Below are 12,176 nucleotides of genomic sequence, written 5' to 3' on the forward strand. Positions count from 1 at the left end.
CCTTATTTGAATGTTCAAAGTGTCAAAGAGGTTTGTGAATGCGAGCGCAGCTGCCTGTTCTGCAGTGACCAGCACTGCCTCATCCTCCTTTGTGCTGGCTCAGTTCTCATCCTTAGAAGCCAAATCCATTTTTAAAGAGTGCTGCTGAAGAGGACAGTCCTTTATGCAAGGCACACACCACCTCTGCATGGGCACTTCGTTAGGAATATCAGCTACGTGCGCTTATAAGGACGTGCCAGGAGCAAAATCTCCACAGAAACGTATTCCCCTTTTATTGGGAAAGTCTTACATAGGCTTAATTACCATGGACAAAAAAAGCAGACTGTTTCCCAGGGAAATACTACCCACTGATATCACAAGAATTCAGCCCAGCTTAAGTGCTAGGAGGTATGTTCTCAGTGCACTTATAATCGGGTCATTATCACCATGGTTATGAGATTTAACTGACTGAAAACTGTAGGCATTTGTCTCATTAATGCCAAATGTTAGAGTTTATTTCTGGGAACTGAAAACTCTGCTGCCCAGGGAAACCTGTTCTGTGATAATCTCTGAAAACAAGGCGCTGGAGAACATCCTGCCTGCTTCGTGTCAGATGATTTCACAGGAGTTTTGTTACTGGTTCTTAGGGGGTTTGGGTTATTTAGTGACTTTGTTCTGTCGTGGTTTGCTTTGTGAGTTAATGTTCTTTGTGGGCTGCAGGTCGTGCAAAGCAAACATGTGGTTCTGGTGCTCTCGGCACATAGTCAGTCACTTCTGGACCATGCTACATCTCAGCATAATCTGCATTTCTATTTTATTACCTTTCCCTCTCCTCTTTTTGCTTCATCTTTTTTTTTTTTTTTTTTTTTTTTTTTTTAATACACTTTCTGACAAAACAGTTTTCAGCTGTGGTCTTGGGACTGAACATAGTCACACTTCTCTGCTTCGAAGATAATTAAAGACGTGCCATTGCCTTTCCAATTTCATTCCTATTGTTCCTGAAACAAAAAATGTAAAATCATCAGTGACATCAGTAACACTTGGATCAAACCAGAATTAATGTATTTGTATCCTTTTTAATTCGTTTTTTTTTCTTCTCTAGTCTGCTTTGCTATCACCAGTTACCCCAAAATGTCCAAGACCGGGTTGGATGGAGCTTAGATCAACTTGGTCTAGTGGAAGTGCCCCCATGGCAGAGCTTGGAACTAGATATTCCTTAAGATCCCTTCCAACCCAAACCAGTCTGTAACTGTACGATTTAGGAAAATCAGATCCTTTCACTTGAACCAAGAATTTGATAGAAATTTGAGGCTTTCATTTATCAGTCACTCACATTTTTTTCTGATTTACAATCTTCGTGGAGTAGGATTTGTGTAGAGTGTGCAATAGCATATGTATCTGCATGACTTTGACCTCTGACTAGAATTGTCATCCATCAAAATTTGAAGGTTGGGTGATTTTTATATTCTTTAGCATTTCTTTTTTTATATACAGAGACTATTCATTTTGAATTTCTTCTTGCAATCTATTTTCTATGCAAAAGCTAAGAGTACCAGAGCAAGGCAGCTGACAGAGGGTGTGAAGGTACCCAGAAAAGTAAAAGAATGAATAATATAAATATAACATTGGGAACGAAAAAATAACATTTAAAAAGTCCTTATTTATTGTAGTATTTGTTGAGCATTGTCTGTTGCTATCATAATTATTATTATAGCAACTTTTTATTACTTCACTGCAACAATGATTGTAAGTCATATCAAAACTGCCCTACATAGTTTTCTCCTGAATCAATGTATTTATAAATGCTGTCCCTCAAAACAGTGGTAGTCTCTACCAATATCTGCCATAATTCAGATAAGAGTGAAGAATCATGAACAAGAAGGGGCACAATAACTACAAAGCTCCTTATTATGTGATTTCAGGGGGCATAAAAGAGTGACAGGAATGGATAGGAACTCTAAAGTTTGCTTTGTAGTTTACACATTCCATATAACTTTATGAAGCTGCATCGCCTTATAGGCAAACGCTTGAAAAGCATAATAATACTATGCAAACCAAAACAACACTAAAATAAATGGATCTTTAAATAAAGAATTGCACAGATGAATGCTGAGCATAGTATCTCAGAGTAAGGCTAAAATTCATTGCCACATTTACCTGTCTTTTTTTGTCTCCTGGCTATTTCTTATTTGATCTAGGGAACACTCTTTGTTATTGTATAAAGAGATTAGGATTCTATATATGGACTGGGGGTACTTCCAAAAAAGAATATTTTAGAATGGAACTTTAGACTGCTTGTTGGCAGAGGGCTGAAGGATCACATGTAAATCACAATTGTCATTCCAGCCGTGTCCAACCCAACTCTTATCCCCTTGCAAGAGTCTTTCTACTGATTGAGGATGATTAAGCAAAAGCTGTGGTAAATCTGGTGCTGTTGTGAATATTAAGGATTGCCAAATGTGTGCAGAGAGGACCCAACCTGACTTGGTCCCATTTCCTTGTGCAGCTCGAGCTGTGCTAGCAGGTTTGGTGGAGGCCAGTTCTGTGTCCTCTCCGTGGGCTGTGGCTCTGCAAAGGGCCTCTTGCTCCACCCTCAGGAACACTTCTTCAAAGTAATGGAAAGATGCCAGGAGCTTGGAATGACAGGAAGTCTCATATATTCTTTGCAAAAGTGCAAGAAGAATGTGAAATCCCAGTGGTTTCAAGAGCATCATGACCCACCCACAGGCTGTGAGCGAGCCAGGTGACCCTCAGCCACATGAACAATCAGGGTTTATATCAGCAAACCTTCATATACCCCCCAAATCAGACTGTTCAATAGCCCTCTCCCTTCTGTTCTGTACAATTCACATTGGTTGTCTGGTTGCAGGGCTGTATTTTGGAAATCTGCTCCCTGACCCTATAATTTAGGCTTATTCTCCAGGAGACCCCCAGGTGAGTATGATACCTGCAGCAATAGAAAATAGAAGGAGTTGTATTCAAAACAGAGGCAGATACCAAATAAGGGTAAATCTGGCCACAATTTCTGAAGCAGTCAAAGGAAGAGAAGTAGGAAGCTCCAGGAGAGTGGCTGAGAACAGTTTGGGAGGTGCATGGCAGAGGCATTGGTTGTACTTTGACAGCCAGTGGGTCTAGGATGATATCCCACAGCCACAGCTCCCTGCTGTGCCTGCTTGCACTGCTTTTTCTGCACTTTCACCTTCTGCTCTCTGCCTCGTCTTGATACAAAGGAGAAGGAACTGCAAACCCATGAATCTTCTACAGCACCCAAAGCAATTTAAAAAATGTGAGATCGTGGTATATCCACCCATGCTAAGGGGTTGGGGTTTCTGTGGCTGCCTGCTCTGCTGGACACCTGCCCGGGGCATCACAGCAGAGCCTCATTGCTCAGAAACTGTATCAGGCCCTTCTCATTTTAAACAGAAATCAGCCCTTTTAATTACTTTGTTGATGCTCAAGAATGATATATAGCATTCCAGGAAGCAAATAGATTGCTAACTTCTTTTTTGCCTTTTATTTAAATGTGCTTACTCACCACGTTGCACCAGGGGACATTCAGATTGGATATTAGGAAGAATTTATTCACTGAAAGGATGTCCAGCCACTGGCACAGGTTGCCCAGGACTATTCCTGGAAGTGTTCAAACACCATGATATGGTGCTTAGGACACAGCTTAGTGGTGTGTGTATCTGGCAGTGCTGAGTTAATGTTTGGACTTGAAGATCTGAAAGGGCTTTTCCAACCCCAGTGATTCCATGATTTAAATAACTGCTCTCTGCCAAATATAAACCTCCACTGTTAAGCCAGAGCTCTGCTTGTGGAGGTTCTGTTTTGATAAATGTAGCTGTGTTTTGGTTCTCTGGCCATGGATTTGGTGATTGCAACAGAGAGAATATCCTGAATTTTGTGCCTAAACTTATCTCAGGCCCCCTTCCCTTATGAAAAAATATCCCACACTCCCACCACTATAAATACTGCTCATAAAGGGTTTTTAATTCCAAATACTGATCTTCTTCACTGAAAAAATCTAAGCTTTTTCCATGATTTTGAAAGACTTGTCATGCGCACAAGTTTCAAGAGGGGGAAATCACAGTCCTCGTTTTTATAAACCACATTTGGCAAACTCATTGTAATTCTCACAGCTATGAAAAAGAAATTGTCTTTAGTTTTGTAAATTGGTGTGGCATTACAGCATTCTAGCATTGTACTACTGTAGTATTTGTGTAGTATTGTAGTGGTGTCGTGTTTGTAAGGATTCTCTGTGATAGAAATAGTACTTCCTGCAGTTTGTGGGACTGGTGAAACATTTGCCCTCATCCTTTTGGCAGTTAAATTGAGTTATGTCACCATAATCAAGTCTGAAACGTATTTCTGGCTGAAATAGAGGGAAACTTGATGACACAATCTTCTGAACTCCCCAGTCTGCTTTGGATAATCCAGCAAGTGCTTCTCCCTTCCCTTCCACCAGGTGACAGAGACACGGACCGGTCCTCTCGGCTGCAGTAACTATGACAACCTAGATTCTGTCAGCTCTGTTCTGGTTCAGAGTCCTGAAAATAAGATTCAGTTGCAAGGTATGTAGGTGCAATTTCATTAATTTGTTTTGGGACGGGGTGACATTTATCATGCTATTTGTTTTTTTCTTTCTTCCACCTCATAAAAGGTCATTTTCCTAATTTTTGTGTGTGTGTGTGTGTGTGTGCAACGAGTGTGTTCCAGACAAAGTGAAGGAAATGTCAGTGCCTCGTGCTGCCTTTCGAACAGAAACAATTTCTGCACCCATCAGAAAATAATTTGAATAGCCCTGCTAACATTCTGCATCCCTATTTAGCATCCACTGGCACAGCTCCTGAACAGCCTGAATTCCCAGAGATTCCACCAAGCTGGGAGTGACATTTAGTGCGCTCTCAGCCTGCTTTGCACATCCTGAGCAGTAGCTCACACTCCATGTGGTTGTTCCACCAAAATTAATGGGGTTGCCAGAGGAGCAGGATATCCATTTTCAAATACTCTAAATCAGGAGGAGTCAAAGGGCTCCTCTTGGGAATTTAAAAAAAAAACAAAACAACAAACTTGGAAGGTTAAAATCTCACTCATCAGGAAAATAGTAGTAATTGTGTATAAATAAAAATTAAAAATAGAAAGAAGCAGAAAGAGAAAGCAAAAGGAAGAAGAGAGTCACTGTTTCTAAATAATACTTTTTTTTCAAAATTCCAGCAGAAGCATTTCCCAACCTGCATATTAGGTCACAAAAATTTTTGATAAGTCCCCCTTTATGGTATTAGGCCATTAATAATTTCTATTTTCAGTTACAAAAATAAAGCATGAGCAAATTATGGCTATGAAAACACCCACTAAATTCTCTTTAATGGATGTATTCTTGTATACCTCTGACTCTACGGCAATTAATTATTAATTAAAAATGAATTAAAAAATTAATTCTTAATTTGCAGTTGGAGGTAGACACACAATTATTTCCAATATTTAAAATTTTCTATATGAGTTTTGTAAACTACTCAGACAAGCAGTGTGAGGTGGTTGGTGATATTAAGAACAGCTCTCAGGGATGATGACCTTCAGTCCTTCCTATCCTTCAGTCTCGGGATATTCTAGGATTCTATGACTCTTCCATAAAATATCCATGTGTGTTTTTTCCCTTTCCTTTCTCCCCAGAATAGATTAAATCCATAAAAACATAAAATTATTTTCTGCAGAGAATATTTTTTATTTTGTACTAAAAACTTGTCATTTCCACTGGGATGCAATGAATATTTCCAGAAAGATGTAATTTTTGATGGCTTCCAGCATATTCGCTGTGTTTGTCAGTTAAAATTTGGAAAATAATCTTTGCATCTCTCAGACTGTGGTTTGTTGCTGCTGGATTGTCATGTGGAGAAATATGTTATCAGAACTGTGTAAACTCTTTAATGGAAGAATCAAGCTGGGCTTTCTTTTCCTTTCACTACCTCATGGTTTTTCACAAGCACACAACTCTACCGCAATATTTACTCAGGCAGCAGCAGAGTTTCACAAATTTTGACATCAGACAGAAGAAAGCACAGTCAGACCAGGTTTCAGCAATTGTGGTATGAGTTTCGACTTGGAAGGGTTCTGAAATGACTGTTACAGCTATAGTTTCAGATATATCTAAAAATAAGGGATAAATCTCTGTGAAATCGTCCAAGTGCCTATGGAGAAGAAACTTGTATCACCAAATACACAATTCATATGCTGAGAAATTACTTGGAACACAAATAAGCTCCGCTGGTTCTGGAGGGATTATGTTTGCCACAGAAAACAACAACAAATATTAAATAAAAATTCATAATATCCCTTGCTGTGGCTCTTTGATTGGTTATCACTAATGCAGCTGGAATGACTGAGGGCTACAGGGCTAAAACACTTCTCTGAAATGATGCCTTAGGTTTTAACTTTTATATTTTTCAAATCCTGCACTGCCTAGTGTGTAACTCTGAAGTTTCTTGTAGCCTGTTCACTTCTGCTCTCTCGTGCCAGGCAGACATAACAAAGCCTCTCTGGGCCTGCTCTCCAGGGACACTCAGACCGTCCTAGGCCCAAAAAGTATAAACCAAAGAGCCCCTAAGGGGGGTAAGCAGAGGGGAATTACCTCATTAAACTGAAGCTTTAATTGGAGAACTAACCCTGCTATGCAAATGAACCAAACCTATAAAAGTGTGAAGAGCTTGTGACCTGCCGTCCACCTTGGGGTCCATCCTGGCAGTGGCCTCTGGCCCCCAGGGGTACCTTTGAAGGCCTTTCGGATAAATACCTGCCTTATTCCCTTATTCCTGCCTAGTCTCTGTTTCTAGGAGGCCTCTCAAGGCATCAGTAAAATACTCATTCCCATCACTGGGATCTCATAAACAATGGTCAAGGTTTTCTGGTTCACAAACATGGGGAATTTTTGATTCCCCTGCTCCCTGGTTCTGACACAGGAGCTGGTTTGCACCCTTTGCATGCTAAAACTTTAGTAGATTTAAGAATGAGTTTTCTTCCTCGAGGTTTTGTAGCCCTACCCTTCACATCCAACTGACTGTCCCAGAGCAATTTGCTACCAATGCTAGAAAAATAAAAAAAATCAGCCAAATTTATATTTCAAAAGTTTCCTCCAGCCCAATTTCCCCCTTCCTTCTTAGTTTACCCTACAGAATCATGAAAGATAATGAGTTGTTTAGACAAGCTACATCTTCTTGTGCCAAAGGAAACATGGAAAACCAGCTCAATTTCGGATGGAATTTTTTACACCTCTTTTCCTGATTACGCCGTATCTTTACTCTGTCTCTCAGGGCTGCTTCCCCCTCATCAGCATTTTCAGAATCTGCATTATTGCTGGCACCAAGATTATAATTCAGCTGTGTGATTTCCTGCTGCAAGGCTCTGACTGCTGTTCACTCAGCAGCTCTTCCCAAGGAGAAGTTGACGTTGCCCAATCCCCCTAGGAAGATCACAACAGTCAATATCTGAGGAATATAGGCTACTCATGAGTGGATGGATGTCCCATGCTAAGAGGGAGATGTGAGGAATATGTCTGAAAATAACTATTAAGAAAGGAAAATACATTACGTAGTACAAATGCTGGACAGACATGCAAATTGTCCTAAAAACTCCATTTATTTTTTGTTTTTCATAATTGATTGTTTGTTTGTTTGCTACGTAGGTTGGGGAAGCTGCTTGGCTCCAGAACTCCCTTTGTGTTTAATACCATAATATTTCCTCCATGTCCTTCAGGTCTTCAGGTCATCCTTCCTGAGTACCTGCAAGAGCATTTTGTGCAGGCAGCTCTGAGCTACATTGCCTGCAATTCAGAGGGTGAGTTCATCTGCAAGGACAATGACTGCTGGTGTCAGTGTGGCCCCAAATTCCCGGAGTGCAACTGTCCCTACATGGACATTCAAGCCATGGAAGAAAACCTGGTCCGCATAAGTGAGACTTGGAACGCATACAACAGTGAATTTGAAGAATCTGGTGAGATTTTTATGGTTTTTTTTTCCCTCTTTGGTTGTGTCTCATGAAATGGTTTGGGTTTCAACTGGCCCGATCCATGTTGTCTTTACAACTTGCATGTGCCACGTTGGGTTTTCCTTAATGCATCCAGGTTTGTTTCCTACATCATTTTCACCTGTCCTGATCATCAGAACTTCCAGTCCCATAGAGAATGGGAACTACAGGTAAAATCAGCTTCTGAACAACTGTTTTCACAACTCGCTTGTTCAGTGCTACCAGGAACAGCTGTCTAGCCAGATGGTGGGGAAAGCAGGGAGAGCTCAGCAGACCTGGGAAAAATCATTGTGAAAAGAAAATAAAATTGAGGGAGATAAGGAAAAGTCAGAAAAAATACAAAAATCAGAGGTTTTAATGAGTTGTGTTGGAGAAAGAGAACCAATCAGTAGAAGAGAAAAGGAGGAAGACTACACAGCGGTCAAGGGAAGAACAGAATAAATATCAAACAAAACTGAATGAACAGTAATTTATAGACATTCATTTTCCTATTTCTTGTTTTATTGTTAATGATTCCTCAGTTCAAGAGAACTGATAATTTCAAGAGACCTTGTATCAGTTAAAATTTCATTTCTACTTTTAACCTGAGCTTTTTATCTGAGTCTGTTTATAAGATCTGAGGCCCTTTTGCCACCCCCATGCTCACTTTTAGCAGGAGGAGACCAGAACTTACAATATTTCTCCTTGGAGCATCACAGACTTCTCTGACTATAAAATCATGGATTTGTGTTTTGGTTTTGTCTACATTTGGGTGCATTTTCCCAATGACAATTTGGACACCTTTAATTATTTGTGGAGCCATGCTATCATTTACTCCTTTGCACACCAGGGCAAATATATTGACTCTGCAGAGGGGCACATATTTTGCCATATTTTGTCCTATCTGCACAGGCTGTGACACCATTCAGTGCCTGAAGAATATCCTTTGTAGGCACCTACTTAACAGCAATTTTAGTTAGGCTGGAAGAACACACACATCTGAGTCTGTGGAGGATTCTTACAGCAAGCTGTATATGGACAGCAAGTTAATTATGAGTTTGAATCGTTGTCAGCTACATTTCTAGTCCTATGCTCAGGTCTGTGACATGACTGCCAGGGGAAATTTGGTAAGTGTCAAATTCTGGGCTTTTAAAAGATTTTTCAGTTCTGCTGGGTGAATCACTAAAATGCCAACTTCACATATATCTGTCAATTTGGTAATTGCTAGTAGGTGTGGCTACTAAGAAGTGTGAAATTTAGGTTATTAACATTGTTAAGACACATGCCACACTCCCCTCTTTAGCCCTTGAAATATTTAAATCATTTTTAATCTAATAAATATACCAAGCATGACTTCCACAACTCAGAGGTAGCTTAGAATATTTCTGCTTTTATCTCACAAAGTGTTTTGCATAAAGATGTTCATGGGAAGATGGGATAGGTAACCTTGTGTGGGTCTGCACTTGGACAAAAGGTGGCACGCGAATTTTTGATTGATAACTTAGTCATTGAGCATTCAACCTCATATAAATCAGATATCACCTCTGAGCAGCTCTTTCAGTGCTGTCACACATGGTCTGTAAGCATTTCCAGCCACACTGATTTGTGTATATATATATATATATTTTTTTTTTTTTTAATATAACTATTGGGACATATTCTGCAACATTTGGAGCTTGAGTGATATTTACATGATGAAAAGCCATTAACAAATGTCAGAGTGACCTGATCCATGTTAACAGCATGATCTGGGAACAAAAGTGACCTTTATTAAGGAAAACTCAGAAATTGCTAAACATTTGTCTAAATCAGTGGGAGTCAGCTTTTGAGATAACAGTATATTGCTTTATTCTAATCTATTTATAATAAAAAAGAAATTCACTAGAAAGAAGGCCAGATTATGCAGTAATTTCAGTCTGAGCTGCAAGGGGCAAAATAATCCAGAGCACTCACTGCTGGCCCATACAATCTACTATTAATGGGAGAGGAATTAACGAATTAATGAATTCCCTTCTATGACACTGTAAACTCCAGAGCCAACCAAAGGTAAATACAAGAGAATTAATCTTTTACCTTTTCTGCCCTCCAAGCCCATTCTTAGCTCACATGTTACAAAATAGTCCTTGGACTCCAGAAATTAATCTTGTCCCCTAAAACAGACCTTTAAGACTTACTGGGTTCACTCGAGGCCATTCACAGTGCCTGTGGGGGGCAGGGTTTAGTTTAAAGAGGAAGGAGTAAATATTCTGTTTAAGATGGTTTGTTTACTCTGTGTTATCTTTCCTCCTGTCTGTTCAAGATAAAACAACTGAGGAGTGTTTTTTTTTTTGAAGAAAGGATGAGAGGGTTGGGGCTGTTCAGCCTGGAGAAGAGAAGGCTCAGGGACCACATCTATAAACCCCTGAAGGGAGGATGCAAAGGGGACAGAGCCAGGCCCTTTTCAGTGGTGCCCAGCAACAGGACAAGGGGAAATGGGCATAAACTGGAACTCAGGAGGTTCCCTCTGAACACCAGGAGACATTTTTTCACTGAGGGTGACCTAGTACTTGCCTAGTTTGCCCAGGGAGGTTGTGGAGCCTCCATCCTTGGGCTTACCCTAAAGCTGACTGGCCGTGGTCCTGGACAACTGGGTCTAGGTGGCCCTGCTTCAACAGGGCTTTGGACCAGGGGTTCTTTCCCATCTCAGCCATTCTGTTGCTCTGTGATCAAAGAATTGTTGTGGTTTCCACATAGAAGGACTCTGCTCTGCAATCTGGCCTTGCTGGTAGAGACAATTCTCTCTTGAGCCACCCTGACTGCTACAGGTTACATGACCGAACACATTCCAGTCCACAATGTGCTGTTTATCCTCATGTGCAGATTGCACTTCACTCAGGCTCCTCTGGCACTTTTTAACTACTCAAATCCCATTTTGGAGGATGTGCAGCAGTATATTATTTATCCCTCAGTAAATTTGGCTGCCTTTTTCATCTCCCTAGCTGCCCTCCAGCAATAAATACTTGATCACTATTAGCTCAACGAGCTTCGTATAACCCCTTAGTGTCAGGTTATGTACTAAGATCTTAAAGAAATAACATGAGCTACTTCAAATTGTTTACTCTGAACCATCTGCTTATCCTTTATCAGATCTTGTGGCCTCCAGACTCTACTACTCCCCAAGAAAATGAGCAGCTGTTTCCTTATCAAAAATCCATATGAAAGCTGTTCAACTTTCATTAACAAATTTCATTAGTTTCTTGAGGCATTTGGCTGAATTACTGCGTAGGAAAAGTCCTCCCTGAGACCATCGTTCCAACAAGCCATGTTCTTACCGCTAACGTGCGGCCTAAAAATATCACCTCTAATGGAATCAGTGTTTCATCTACCTTTCCTGACGTGCATGAAAGTAGCCTTTCACTGGAATTTGTAGCCTGAAAGCACAGCTAGATGATCCAGTTTGACCTGCTGTCAAAGGTCAGAGGTCACTAAGTTTCCCTGAGATTCCAGACTGTGGAGTCCACCCACGTTAGATTAAGGCTGTGCAGTCTTCACGAGCATCCCTGCAGCCCTCCTCACCTTCTCGGTGTTCAACTGTTCTTTGATATTGCCAATTTTCTTGTTCCCCTTCTGCCCCAATATAGGAGCACCTACTTGTCCAGGTGCTTCATCCTCCCAGTGAACTCAGCCTTTCCATTTCAGGAAAAAGGTTTGACCTAAGCATTTGAATGCAATTTGTTTCCCCCAAATAAAGAGTGTCAAAATATTCCTTGAAGAAATTCTCACATTTTGGAAGTAGGTGGGACTTACACAGCTGATGGTTGCAGCAGTGTTGAAGATAAGTGGGGATAAAAATGTTGCCATGTTACCCATCGCTGGTTTGGGAAGATTTTGAGACTGTCTTGTCAGGAGTTAATACACAAAGAAACCAATTCTGACACACAACACTGACTGGTGATTTAACATTTTCCAGAGTTCATGACCCACTGCTCTAAAACACAGGGAAGACAAGAAGAGCCCCCAAACGATCCACAGGCTCTGGATTCTGAGAAGGATAAGACCATGATCACACATTGCCTGTGCCATAATCTCGGTGTGGTTGGCTGCTGGGTATCTTTGGAAATCTGAACACTTTGTATAAACACTTCAAATGACAGCAATTTTCTTTTAAGGTGATCTGGTCGTTGAAAGAGAATTTGTAGCAGTCCCTGTAGTGACCTAAT

At 40.6% G+C, this 12,176-nt stretch overlaps 1 protein-coding gene across 2 annotated transcripts in view; it reads left to right on the plus strand.

The window, feature by feature from the left end:
- The window catches only part of BRINP3 (BMP/retinoic acid inducible neural specific 3), a 209,088-nt gene that overhangs the window by 137,786 nt on the left and 59,126 nt on the right, over positions 1-12,176 (plus strand). For both annotated transcript variants that reach the window (XM_069022751.1, XM_069022752.1), the window contains 2 exons: positions 4,448-4,553; positions 7,729-7,965. In XM_069022751.1, the coding sequence (XP_068878852.1) occupies positions 4,448-4,553; positions 7,729-7,965 (343 nt within the window). The remainder of the gene's footprint in view (positions 1-4,447; positions 4,554-7,728; positions 7,966-12,176) is intronic.

Source organism: Aphelocoma coerulescens, chromosome 8, assembly GCF_041296385.1.
Source record: "Aphelocoma coerulescens isolate FSJ_1873_10779 chromosome 8, UR_Acoe_1.0, whole genome shotgun sequence".
NCBI classification, from domain to species: Eukaryota; Metazoa; Chordata; class Aves; order Passeriformes; family Corvidae; genus Aphelocoma; species Aphelocoma coerulescens.